The sequence below is a fragment of the Onychostruthus taczanowskii genome, unplaced genomic scaffold (genome assembly GCF_017590055.1).
Source record: "Onychostruthus taczanowskii isolate IOZ18803 unplaced genomic scaffold, ASM1759005v1 scaffold1, whole genome shotgun sequence".
In the NCBI taxonomy this organism is placed as follows: Eukaryota; Metazoa; Chordata; class Aves; order Passeriformes; family Passeridae; genus Onychostruthus; species Onychostruthus taczanowskii.
The window spans coordinates 4,083,305-4,097,201 of NW_024496525.1; the positions used below are offsets into that span (position 1 = coordinate 4,083,305).

General features: G+C 46.7%; 1 protein-coding gene across 1 annotated transcript; it reads left to right on the top strand.

The window, feature by feature from the left end:
- The first annotated feature begins 7,650 nt into the window (after positions 1–7,650).
- LOC121334194 (transmembrane protein 151B-like) lies at positions 7,651–9,075 on the top strand. Its single transcript, XM_041401108.1, has one exon. It carries the CDS (start codon positions 7,678–7,680, stop codon positions 9,073–9,075), a length of 1,398 nt encoding a protein of 465 aa, XP_041257042.1. The 5' UTR covers positions 7,651–7,677.
- The last annotated feature ends 4,822 nt before the right edge of the window (positions 9,076–13,897 follow it).

The window sequence follows — 13,897 nt, forward strand, 5'->3', positions numbered from 1 at the left end:
AATTATAGATCAAATGTTTTAAAAATGTGACTCCAAGATAATTTGTTGTATTTCCTTTAGACATCACAGGCTATTTATTCCCCTTCTATTGATGTCAGTTTGGCAACTTTCAGTTCAAATTTATTGTGCTGGTCACAATCAGCAGGAAAAAAAAAAAAAAAGGTTTTTTCAAAGTTGGCAGGGGAAAATAAACCAAGGGTTTTTTCAGTGTCACTGTAACTATTTGCATGCCATGAGCACTACTGAGGAAGCTAGAGTGAGAGATGCTTCAAGCCCACACCGCTACACAGCTACTTCTGGGGTAAAATACAGCTACTGATGAAGGTCATACATGGCAATCTAGGTGATAATGTGCTCTACTGAAGCTTTGGGAGGTTTTCTCTTAATATTGCAGAACTGCTCATGGAATTATTCCTGGCAGTGAACACTGGAAATGTGAGGAGCACCTCAGTGTCCACATAATGCTTACAGTCTTGTTTTTGTGATTGGCACTTAGCTTTGTGAAAACAGTTGTCTTGTATAAGTTAATGGGGTATTTAGCTGTTAGACTGGCAGAGTTCTGCAGGAATAATTACCAGATTTGACACTATTCACTGGAATTAGGCATAAAACCACTGCTGGTAGCATTTACAGTTGGCACAAACATTAGCAGGCAGGTCTATAATGACGAGATGAGCACAATTCTGTTTAGAGTTCTCCTTAATTTGATAATTTAGTTACTCAATCCAAAGCCAAATCTGAAGTTACACATTTCAGGGTGGAGAGCACAGCCAACCTTTCAGCTGTCCTAAAAGAGAGTGACTCAAAAAATACCTGGGAGCCAAGTGAATGAGAGGTTGAACGTGAGCTCCTGGGATGTTGCTGGGCAGAAATATCTTAATGCAACCCTTGAAGACAGTAAAAAGGGGGAATGAGTGGGACTGGAAGGTGATTTTATTTCTTGGTATGATGCCAGTGAAATAAGTGCTGAAGTCCTGTATTTACATGCAAGATACAGACTTAAGAAGGATCTCAAGGTGCTGAAGAGAGAGCAGAGCACTAGAAAGAGGTAGAGCAGTGAAGTGAAGGACTTGAAGACTTTGGCTCCTTTAAATTGTCAAAAAGAAAGCTGAGAGGTGTCAGAATGGAGGAGTCTCTTCTGGGTGAGAAGGCAATCGTATGAAAAAAGTCTTTCATCACTTGGAGAATGGGCATCCTCCTCCCATGAATGGGGGCTGAAGCAAGACAAAATTACAAAGGTGATAGAAGTTCATCACCAGAACAATTTCAAAAGGAATTGCAGGTTCTTAATTTCTTTTAGGCTATCAGTTAAAACAGTGTAATTATGGAAGATGAACTTTTACCAGCCACTGATTTCTGGGCTGTCCATAGGATGGCAGAATGAAGTTGCATTGCCTGAGAGACACAGGAGATATGAGGAGAAGGCATAGTGCCTTCCAGTCTTAAAGTGTAAATGTAAATTGGGTTGTAATATAAGCTGAACCTTCCTGACCCAACATAATCTTGCAAAGTTGGTAGGAGAAATTTCCGTGACTGCCTGTAAGGGCTGAAGAACTGTCTGGTTGTTTATTCTCTAGTAAGAATCCCTAAAAGCCACTAGTGGATGGCTGGTGGCTGAGTCCTGCTCCGTCCGCACTTGTATCCAGAGGCCAGAAAAAGCAGTGAGCCAACACTGGCAAAACAGAGGCACCAGATTTTCAGGTTAGGCATTCAAAAACCTGGGCTGGTGGAATCAGTCTGGGCTTCTCTGAGTGTGACCCTTCCTCCTCCTGCTAAGCGGGGAGCTCCTTTAGAGGAACAGGGATAGCCAGACCACCTTGGCTTCTGCCTTGAGGAATTAACTTGTTCTATGTGTCCATCAAGAGAAAGGGGACCTAGAATCATAAACACAATTTGCTTTCCCAGAAATGTGTTGTTCTCATTCTTTAGCATCAGCGTTACATTTTGAAGATGCCTTTTAAGGAAAAGTCAGGGTTTGAGGGAAAGTAATTTTTTTTTCATTCTTGGCCACCCCCAGTGCAGTCACTTTCAGGCTCAGTTAGGGTGGTTACCAGGTACAACTTACCTATCGGTGTCCTAAATCTGGTCACCTGTGAGGAGTCAGGGGATGGGTCAGAGAGCCAAAACACTGACCACCAGGCCTTTGCTCCTGCCACCAGAGCACCCTCAGCTCCTGATGTTAAGCAGGGGATGTGCCAGGCTGTGCACATCCCCTTGACTCTCTCTCTCCACTTCTTTACACTAGGCAAGATTAACAGCCCAAATCTGCACTCTCCTATAACACAGAGCACGTTTGAGTGGTTTCAATTACGGTTGCTGCAGCCAGAACCTGACCTGCCTGCTGTTGAGCCAGGAGGAGCTGGGTGGGTATGCCTGTGCAAAGGAGGCTTCACCTCAGCCCTTGTAAACATGCTTTTGATCTTGGGCATCTGCCATCAGGCAGTGCCTTTGAAGGCAATTGCCCTTTCAGCCATTGCCTGGATGTTTTATCATTTGCAAGCTGAGTTTCTTAAAGAAGAAATAATTGAAATGTTGCCAGCCTGGAAACTCCTGTCTCCTACAGGTGTCAGTTGAAATTCCAGTTCTCCATCAACAGTTAGGGATTTCCAGACTATTTTCTATGGCCACAAATTAAATAGCATCTATCATTTTAGCGTCTCAGAGTGCTCCACACCACCAGAGAGCAAACAAACCATATGGAGCTGACTGAGTGGTACACAGCCTTTGCTCTGTCTGAGCTTTCTGGAAATGATGAACCAGAAAAATCAAGCACAGAGAAGTGCTGTGGGGCTAGGGACAGCTCAGGGCAGGCTGTCCCTAAACCTTGTCACAAACTCTCCACAAGGTTCACAACACAGACACCCACAGCCCTCCCCACTCATGTCACCTCTCACTCATGGCATTTTCCTCATTCATGCTGACATCTACTAAAGAATTTGGAAAATTTTTTTTGGTTACTGTTTCTAAGTGTGAAAGAGTTAAGTGAATTTCGGCATGTGATTGTGGATAGTTTCGGTAAGAGTTACCAGAGTTTCCAATCCAGTCAGGTGCAATGAGAAGGGAGGCCTCTGAAAGCAGTTCAGCAGCATGCCAGAGACTAGCAAGATGTTATTAACAGCATGTGTATTTAACACAGCTTGAAATTCATAAACAGTGATACTGACAGCTCAGCTGTGCTGCTTCATGGCATTCCATTCAAAACCGAGATTTTTACCATTTGTACTGTCATCAGAGTTGGTTGGGACCTTTTGGATGAAACATTTGATTTGACAAATGCATTCCCCTTCACAATATGTGGCTGTAGAATCACAGAACAGTTTGTGTTGGAAGTGACCTTCAAAGCTCCTGTCATTCCAGCCCCCTTCCATGGGCAGGGACATGTTGCACTAGACCAGGTTGCTCAAAGCCTGTCCGACCTGGCCTTGAACACTTCCAGTGATGGGGCATCCACAACTTCTCTGGGCAACTTGTGCCTCATTTAATCTGTCAGGGTGTTTCCCTGGTCAATGCTGGAAGCAAAGCCCAAAGCAAAGCCCCCCACAAGCAAGAAAGGGAGGACATCTCTCTTGGTTTGGGTTAGAGAACCAAGCCCTTTAGTTCTAGCTTGCAGACAAAGTGCCTGACAACTAAGCTTCCATCTATTCTACTCTCTGTTTGGCTCTGGCTTTCTGTCAGGCTCTCTGTCTTTTCTTTCTTCATTTATTTCTTTCAGTTATGTTTCTCTATTAAGATTTTCCAGGGGTTATGCTTTTATTCCACATGAAAACAACACAGATGCCACAGCATTCCTCAAAGAATGCAACTCTTGTTCAATGGCTAGCCCAAGTTATCATGGAAATTATTAGTTTCCTTAAGCATTTATTGTACTCATCCAGAAATACAAGCTTGCCCTGTTTCAATCTGAAACATTATGCACGGAAAGGAGAAAATTCCACGCAGTACCACAAACATAATTCTTTTAAGAAGGTGGTATGTTAATTAATAAAGTCTGAGAGCCACTGGTTTAACATATTAATGAATTTGTTGTGCAGAGAGAGATGAAAAGATATATTTCCCTATGAGATTTTGGAGTGTCTGAACCTTTATTGTAGTTATGTTCTATTTCATATCTTTCTTACGAACATTCTAATAGTGTTTCTAATAGTATAATTGTGTTAGATAATCAGTTCAGAGAAGGAGAAATAGGGGGTTATAGGCCAGATGAACATAGTTAGAACTTGAAACAGGCAGGACAGCTGTGGAGATAGACCCTGGAAGAGGGATCCTTTTATAACAGAGGACCTGCAGAGACTGGGCTTTGCTTAGGAACAACAGCAGGAGTGATACAGTGGGTCAGAAAAGCCAGGTGAAAGAACTTGTGTTTTTTACTGAAGGGTTTTGAACATGAAGGCCCTGCTGAACTGGACTGGTAGGTGTGTGAATCAGATGTGGCAGTGAGCTCTATGGCTGCTTGTCTTCACTAGTGCAAGGAGGAGAGAAGCTGCCTTTTTTGCAGGCTGCTGTGAGAATAGTGGAGAAAATCTGTCTTGGGCTGATCTAGCTCTTCCAGTGGGTTGAAGACCATTTTTGAAGTGCCTCCAGAGAATGCATACAGAAATGTCATCTTGGACCTGCAAACCTCTGAGCTACTGCCAACCCAGCCGGGTGCTGCTCTAAGACTGGTGGAACCAGAGCTATCTCATCCCCCAAAGGGGAGATGGCATTTCATGGAGATGAGCACATTAGGAGGCATTTGCCCACTCGGATATGGCCTCTGATAGCCCTTAGCAGCAGGGCTGGTTCAACCACCCCTTGGGCAGAAGCCAGCCTGTGGGTTGTATGTTGGACCACAGAGAAGTTGCTAGTCAAAGCAAGTGAGATAAAGGGAAGGTGGGATTGCAGTGCCTTTGGCAAATAGTGCCCTGACTGGCATGGGACAGCCTTGTCACCTGTGCCCAGGGCCAGGCTGACAGTGCTTGCAACAAGTCATAGAAGAAAATGGGGTTCCTGGAGCTGCATGGACTACTTAAGCACTCACATTAAAACTGACTGCTGGGCATTTTTTGGTGGGTCCACTGGCACTGTTCACTCTGTGAACCATAAGTGATTTTAAATGAGAGGTAGCTGCAGAAGCCTGAATGAGAACACAAATTCATGTGTTGGGATATTGTCCTGCTGTTCCTTCTGCACAGTGTCAGGGCCTGAAGTAGAGAGATGTTAATGGTTAAAGTTTTCTTCACCTCAGAAAACCTTCAGGGGAGGAAAAAAAGGATACAGCTTCATTACACTTTATATTTTTGCATTACTATAGAAGTTTAAAACTCTAGTTTCGTGTTAAGAAGAGACAAAGAATAGAAGTTAGTAATTTCCAGTGGGTTTCCCATGAGTCAAGAGAGCCTGGGGCTCTGACCTGGTCCAGTGTACAGCGGGGGCAGAAGCCTACATTGAGGCAGTAACCACACTGAGACTGAGCAGTGGGCATTTGACAAGAGTTTCAAGAGCCGAAACTCTCCATGACTGCACATGGGCTGCACATAGGGGATTCACTCCCAAAATTTCTCTAGTTATTTTTTAGCTGATTTAGGGACTGCCTGAAGCTACCTTGTGGCTTTCCTCTAAGTTTCATCTAAAAGGCTAAGAAAAACAGCCTTATTCTTACCTGTACTGAGTTTTTTTTTCACTGCCCTACCTACAGAAGTTATGTACTCTGTACTTTATAACCCATTTAGCTTCTCTACATTTGCTGTAAAGAGAATACAGAAGCCAGAATACAGTCCGGAAGAGTTATTCTTTATACTGACACATGTATAAAAGTTTTGGGATAAGAATATAAATTTTTTTACAGATTCCTTCTGTATGCATAAGAAAGAATCAAGGGCCAGATTCTGCCCTAAGTCCCTGCAAGTGTATACTGGTGTAACTTCTTAAAATCAGTAAAATTACTCTGCACTTACCCAGTGTCAGATTAAAACAAAAATTAAATCAAAACCAAACCCCATGAAATTTAGTTTTGCAGTGTTCACAGCAAGTCATAAAACCCTGTGTGGTTTCTTAGAAGTGGTTATCTGTCTCAGGAAAAAAAAAAAGCAAAGCAGTATTAAATCTGACCCTACAGCCCTACAAAGTTAGATGCCAATATTTCCATCTTATTGAGAAGACAGCAAACTCCTCTTTCCAGTGGCGCCATCCTATTATTTCCTTAGTTACAAGATGCTGCTTCTTAAATTCCTTGCTGGTTCAAGATCACTTCAGTCCTAACCACTGTTTGTCCAAGATAAGTTTTACTGTGGTAGAAATTTATCTGTGGAGAAAGAAAGAGAAGACATTTCCTGAACCTAGTGTCTGTTGGCATCTACAGAGCAGTTTGATGCATTAGAGGTGGGCCCTTGGGAGAAGGAATAACAGTGTGCTTCTATTTTTGCATGAAATCAGTCTCGGCAGAGGGCATGATGATGCATGAGTATCAGTGTGTATCTGCTTTCTCACTGTCATTTCCTCAGTTAGGAGAGAGGCAGAGGATGGCAGTAACCAAAGGGATGTGAGCAGCCCTCCTCATTACCTACTAGGGCAGTGGGCATCTTTCTTCATGCACTCTCTACAGACAGACAGCTGCCTGCCAGTGGTGTAACTCATGCTGCCACTGCTCTTTGCAGGGACACGACTCTGTTGGAGCTGCTTGGCTCCATTTGGCATTTTGCTTTATAGCTGAACATCGCATGACAATGCAGCTGATTCACTGCACCAGGGCTGGGGTAAGGACTGCAATTGTGCCCTCTCAGGGGGCGAAGTGGGAGTACAGGAGTGTGAACCCAGCTCTGCTCCCAGCCTGACTTTTGGGACTTGAAAGAGGGGGGTGTGCTGTTTTAAATATTCACGCATACACCCTTAGCTTCAACACTAAAGCTTGCAAGTATTTTAGGTCAGAGCTGGTGTAACCAGCCTGAAGCAATGCTGCATCGTGCTGTAATCTTGACAATTTTTTCAACGAAATGTGCTTGAATCTAGTCATTTTCCTGATGGCTCATCTCCAAGAAAATGGTGTCGATCATTTGGTAGGTTTCAGGGTTGGATGTGAGTCAGCTCTGAGTCAGGCAGCAGCTTTAGCTTCGTGAAGTGCTGGCCCTCCTGTGCTGGCACAACCTGTGGGGCCACAGCTCTGCGACAGACACTGCTCCTGAGCCTCCCCAACAGCAGCATGTGGGAACTTAAGCACGGGGCACTTGCAAAGCAAAGGGGCAATTCCACAGCCCCATGCTTTTGGCTGTTCACGTGCTCAGCACTCTTGACCTTTGAAGATGGCAGGGTGTGTAAATGATGCTGGCAGCAGGCAGGGAGAAGGAGATGGGGACCTGTCTTGCTCCCTGCAAAGGTGCCCATCTGACCAGGCACAGCGTGTCACTGCTGCACAAACAACTTCCCTCCCCAGAGCCAGAAGGAAGCAAGGAAAGAGCTTTGTCCAGAGCCCTCTGTCCCTGGCAGGGTGTTTCTGTTTATATTGACATTTTTATTAAGTAGGGTGGTGTCCCAGTTCTCAGGCAGTCAAGAGAAAAGCCAGACACAGCCTTGATGGCAAGCAGCCACTGTGTGCGTTGTGCAAAGCAGCGTGACTGACGGGTTCCTCGCTCTCTCTTTGTCTTTCTCTCCCCTTGCACGGTGTGATTGAAGCAACGCCCCGTGAAACAGTCCCTGAGTGCTTGCATGTGCCGAGAGTCCCACTGGAAATGCCTCCTCCTCTCCATCCTCATGTACGGCTGCCTGGGTGCAGTGGCCTGGTGTCAGCTGGCCAGAGTCACCAAGCTCAGCTTCGATAGCTCCTTCAAGGGCAAGTCTATGATCTACCATGACAGCCCGTGCTCGGACGGCTACGTTTATATCCCGCTGGCCTTCCTCTCCATGCTGTACGTAGTGTACCTGGTGGAGTGCTGGCACTGCCACGTCAAGAGGGAGCTGCAGTACAAGGCAGACGTGGACAGTGTGTATGAGTGCATCAACCGCATGCAGCAAGCCACTCCGTGCATCTGGTGGAAGGCCATCAGCTACCACTTCGTACGGCGAACCCGGCAGGTGACCCGGTACCGCAACGGTGATGCCTACACCACCACACAGGTCTACCATGAGAGGGTCAACACACACGTGGCTGAAGCTGAGTTTGACTACTCTCACTGTGGATACAAGGACATCTCCAAAGAGCTCCTGGGCTTGGAGAGCTATACAGCCACCAAGCTGAGGTTCACCAAGTGCTTCAGCTTTGCCAACATTGAGTCTGAGAACTCTTACCTGACTCAGAGAGCTCATTTCTTCACGGAGATCGAGGGGCTAGATGACTACATGGAGGTGAGGGAAGGCATGCAGCTCAAAAATGTGGATTTTAAAGAGCTTATGATGGCCTACGGAGACCCGGATCACCTCCCGTGGTACGTGTCCCATTACGCTTTCTGGGTGGCAGCCATCCTGATGATCTCGTGGCCGCTCAGGGTACTCATAGAGTACCGGACTGCCTATGTCCATTACCACGTGGAGAAGCTGCTGGGCCTGGAGTACACGGCGCCCACGACGGCGGAGGAGCCCTTGTACCGGTACCGCATGCCCCGGGACAGCACGCAGGACAGCACCGAGCTGGAGTGGCACATCTGCACCAACCGGCAGCTGATCCCCAGCTACTCGGAGGCCATGCTCATGGACCTGGCCAGCTCCCCGGCCTACAACAGCTACACGGTGTGTCGCTACGGCGAAACGGCCCACGGCTGTGAACGCTGCAACCGCGCCTCCAGCACCTCCTCCATCTTCTCACGCCACGCTTTCCACAGCTGCAGCGGCAACTCCCGCCTCTCCCTCAACACCAGCCGCTTCTCCCTCTGCCGCATCCATGGCTCCCACAGGACAGGCCTCTGGAGGAGCCGCAGCAGTAGCATTGCAGAGCGGGGCTGCCAGGATGAGCAGTGCTGCTCCTACTCCAGCCAGCTGGCTGTCAACGAGAACCCCCCCACCTACCACGACGCCCGATTCTTCCCCGTCCTGATCGTGCACAGGCCGGAGGGGCAGGACAGGCGGCATTTCTACGTCAGGCGTTCCTCCTGCCTAGAAACCTCTCTGTGACGGGCCTCCAGGGTTGTTTGGCTCCTCTGCTCTGGGACAGGGATTGCAGAGGTGACACCCATGGGGAGCCTGCAAGTGTCAGTCTCTACAGCAGGTCAGCAGGACGAGTTTCAGCTCTTCCCCCTGCTATTGCAAGAGGACATAGAGACTCTGACCAACACCTAACCTCATTTCCAAGATTTTCTCCCCCTCCACCTGGTCTCCCAATTCTTTCATTCCCCATTCCTCTCACTCTTTCACTCCTCACCCTTCCTCTGCTCCTTGATTCCCTGCCTCTCCTCCCATCCCACCCTCATTCTTTTTTTTTGCATTTCAGTCACAGCATTTGGTTGTTGTGGCTGCTGGAGGATTTTAAATGCTTGTGCTTTGCCAGTACATTTGCCCTCCTGGATGCTTTGCAAGGTAAGAACCTTAGATAGAGCAAGGCACAAGGCACACAGCCAGCCAGAGTCAAGTCAGAAGGAGAATTCAGATCTGCAGGTGCTGAGTCACCTCCTGCAAACTCCAAACGAGGTGCTTTTTTTTAGATTTTATTTTCCCCAGTCTTTTTTTTCTCTTAATTTGTCATTCCTTCTCTCCTTTGTTCATGTTCTCCTCTCTCTTTACCCTCATCTTCCCTTTTTTTCAGTTCTCTCACTTCTGCTTTACCGTTTTTCTGGGGTTTTGCCAGTGAGGATATCTTTTGGGGTGTAATTATCTTCCATTGGGCAAAAGTAAGGTTTTCGTGGCACAAATGTCACTGACTGCTCACACAGCCACAAATGAAGCCCCTGAGAAATGCTGAGGACTTTCTTTGAGAAGCAGTGATGTACACCAATATAGCAAAATGCCCTTTACTCACACTGCCCTGCCTGGTCTGCAGCAGAGACGCTGCTGCATTTCCAGCTGTAGTTTACCTTGTCCAGCTCCACCCCTGATAGCAATCATCGAGAGCCATAATGTAGATTAGTGCCCTGTTAATGCCACTATTTTTAGGACAGTAGGCCTGGTTTGTGGTTGCTTCATTCCTTCGACTTGAGTGCAGCAGCACAGGCTTGACAAGGGGAGAGGGGCTGGAGAGGGAAAGGTAAATATGGTATTACCTCCCACAGAGAGTCTGGAGCTGTTAGGAAGCTCTTCCACCCACAGTGTCTATTACAACAGTTGTAGGACTGCCTACATTACCTTTCAGCTTTCTGTGTGCCCTGAGGAGGGCTTTTGGTCTGTAGCCCACTTCACCTTCCCAGGCAAGATGTGGTGCCACCCCAGCCCCAGGCAGAGAGCACAGCTGGGAGCCAGCCCCACTGGCCACTCCTGCTGGGGCTCCAGGCTCTTCCTGCAAGGCTTCCCCTGGAGCAGGCGTAGCACCTTCCAGAATTAGTGCCAGCCTCTCCAAATCCAGAAGGTGTCTGGTCCTGACAGAGTGTGCCACTACACTCTGGGCTGTGGGCTCTGCCCCCCTGGCCTGGCCCCTCTGAGAGCCAGGGGCTGGTCCAAAAACCTTGTGGCCACACTGAAAACCCACCAGGGACCTCTCACCTGCCAAACCTCCGTCCCACAAGGGATGGTTGTATGCTCAGCAAGCTCCATACCCTTTTGTCACATGGCTGGTGGAGATTGTTATCCACTCTGACTCACAGGAGAATGCAATACGATCGCAATACATACGGTCACTTTCAAAACCAGTGTTGTCTCACCCTACCTTACAAGTAGGTAAGAAACTGAGCCCTCAGAGGGGCTGGCAACAAGTGCTTCCTCCCAAGTCCATTTTGTGTGTATCAACATGTAATATGAAATTTGTAAAGTCATATTGATATGTGTAGATTATATGTAACTCTGCATACTTATATGGTGATTTCTTATGGCATTGACTGTTGCACCATGTTAAATACATTCTGGTTTTGTTTGATGACTCTGTTTTGTTGTGCTATGTTTATTTCAACTCCAGAAATGGAAACATTGGCAATAACTGGTTAACCTGCTGCAAATGATGGCACCATCAGAATGTTTTTAAAATTCTTATGAGTTGATCTTTTTTAATGTAAATACTTCATGTGTGATTTATGTGACATTTTCATTCTGACAGCTTGGCATTTATCACAAAAGACAGATAACACATATGATGTGTTAGTTTATCACCTCTAAAAAAAATAACCATCCCAGACATGTGGAGGAACAATGTTTGGGCTTGGGATGATGATTATGATTGAGCTGGGGCCAAACTGGATAACCTTGAAACTCAGAGAAAAATCCAAATTTAAATCCACCAATGTGACCCAATCCTAGTTTCCCTCGTCTCCATCATGCCACCTGCCACACCCAGGCAGAGCTGGGAAAGTTTGGGAACTAGGAAAGGATCAGGCCAGAACTCAAAGCTCAGACTCATACCTGATATCCTGGTATTCTGAAGACAAAGTAAATGCAAGTCTTTAATAGAGTTCCCTGTCCTGCTCTGTATTCACATGGAAAGTTAAAACAAGCACATATGAAATATGTAAGAGCTGGACAAGGCTGAAACAGAGAGGCTGAAATATTTCAACACAGTTGGTTTGTGAAGGTGGTTGAGAGGAAGACAAGAAAAGAGAAGGGAAGAGATGGTAGAATAATATAAATTCAAAGAGAACAGAATTCAGCTATATCTAAGAGAATTCCCAAATGAGCAGCATAACTCAGTTATGGTAAGCTTAGCCCAGACACAGGCAGGATGAGTTTCAGCCTTCTTGTGAGCTGCTGTTGCTTCTGCAGCCACACGTGGCTTTAAATACCATACCCGAGGTCTTGGGATGGCCAGTTCTGTCCCACGTGTATGCCAGGATGGAGCGTTATATTTGGGTCCTCAGAAGTGGCCACGTTAAACACTGTTATTATCTGACATGAACAATCCATTATGATGGGCTGGGCAGAGAATGGAGACAGTTTATTCTCAGTTTAGTCCTTTTCAGTGACCTGAAAAGCCATTGCCCTATCCAGGAACTCTCAAGCTGTGTCCTTGGCAAATTTTGGAAAGTCCTCAGGGTTTGTGCTTCCTCAGTCACTGTATTCTGGGTCAGCTTTGGGGCATTAATTTGAGAAGCCAACCCTAAGCTGCAAAAGCCCTCACACTCATGGGGCTTCCTCCTGTCACTTGCTGTAGCCTTTGGTGGTGACCAAAAAGCTGGGAGCAGATCTTGTTTTAGTCTGGGACTAAATATGCTGGCTTCAACAGATCTCCCATTCAGGAAGCACTTGAATAGCCATCCTGGGTCTACTACACTGTGGAGCAGAGCTACTCCTGTACTCCTGCAACCCTTGAATGCCACTTCATCCCTGTTTTTGCCATTGCCACGGCTTCCCGATGCAGGATGAGGGATCTGTCCCCTAGCAATGGAGGGAATAATGCTGCTTTTTGAATCCCACCTCAAAGGATGGAGCAGATAACTTCTTGAATCCCAGTGCAAACCAGGCAGTTCTATAGAAAACACCTTGTACAAAACACAGGGATTTTCTATCCAGTTGCAGACTGACTACTCTGACAGTGGAGCAGTGGCATGTGCCAGCAGCTTTTGTTGAACTTTTAGGGCTATGGCTTCTCATGTGGAAATGGGGTGTGGGTTTGCTTTCTCACTGGGATAACCTTTTCCAGATGTCCTGTTGGGTCTCAGGAGTTAGAAGTTGAACAGTAGAGGAAGGTGAGGAAGTCCAGCAAATACTTTTCTTCCTTCTGCCTTCTCACTTTCCAGTCCCTCCCTTTTGTCCTTTCTTCTCTTTTTCTTTATCTTCAGAAGTCTCCCAGCACTGGGCATTCACCTCTGGATTATTGTATAATAATAATATGTATTCAGGCATTTTCTGGAATATACCTACACTTCCCAGCACGTCTGGTGAGATGTGGCAAAACACTATTGCAGCAGAAGCAAGGAAAGAATGTAATCCAGAGAGCCAACAGCTGTGTCCTATGTGTGTGAACAGTGAGCACTGTCACTGATGTTACAGCCTGAAGAATAAAGCCATGCTGCTGATTGAGTGGCACAAGAGGCCAAGAGAGTTTATTTGTCTCCAGTTCCTAAAAACATTTAAGATTCACCAGTTGCTTTGCTTTCTGCATGGTGATACTGCACAGTTTTCCCACTGCAGTTTGCATTTCAACTGGCAGCATGTGCAGAATTTCAGTCCAATTTTCATATGGCTCTTCCTGCCTATCACTGTTAATACAAAGCCCTTCTCAGAACAGCTGAAGTCAGATCCCTTGATGGGGAAAATCCCCCTTGGTCTAGTGCTTCCAGCAAAGCTTCAGTCTCTTACACCAGCCCTGAATCTGGCCTGTGCTATGCTACAACCGGAGCACTTCCTGAGCCCATGGGACCAGTGTAGCGTAAGCGTCTGTAATTGTAGGGCTGGAAGAAATCCCTAGAAGGAAAACACCATAGAAACATGTCATTATTCTAATGACCTTTATTTTATTCTCATGAGACAACTAAGATCTGCAAAAGTAGCTACCTTCTGGAGAGTGCAAGTGCAGAAACACACCATGTAGCTGGATACCTGGGGGAGAGGCAGCAGTGACAGCAAGTGTGCGTGAAGCTTTTAGCATGCACCAGCACAGAACCTCTCAGCCCAAGAGCTGCAGCGATCCCGGCGATTTCCTGTCCCCAGGTGCAACTGGACTTCCCACAAGCACTCGAATGGATGGCTTTGTCAGTGTCTCCTCCCAGCTACCTCATTGTAGCAGGAGGCTGGGCAGGGAGTGACATTTCCATTGCAGTAATGAAATCTTCTTGGCATTGCTCCAGTCCCCTAGGAATTCCTATCAGAAATGCAAATTACTTGGGGGGGGGGGGGGGGGGGGGGAAGGTTAGGGGGGGGA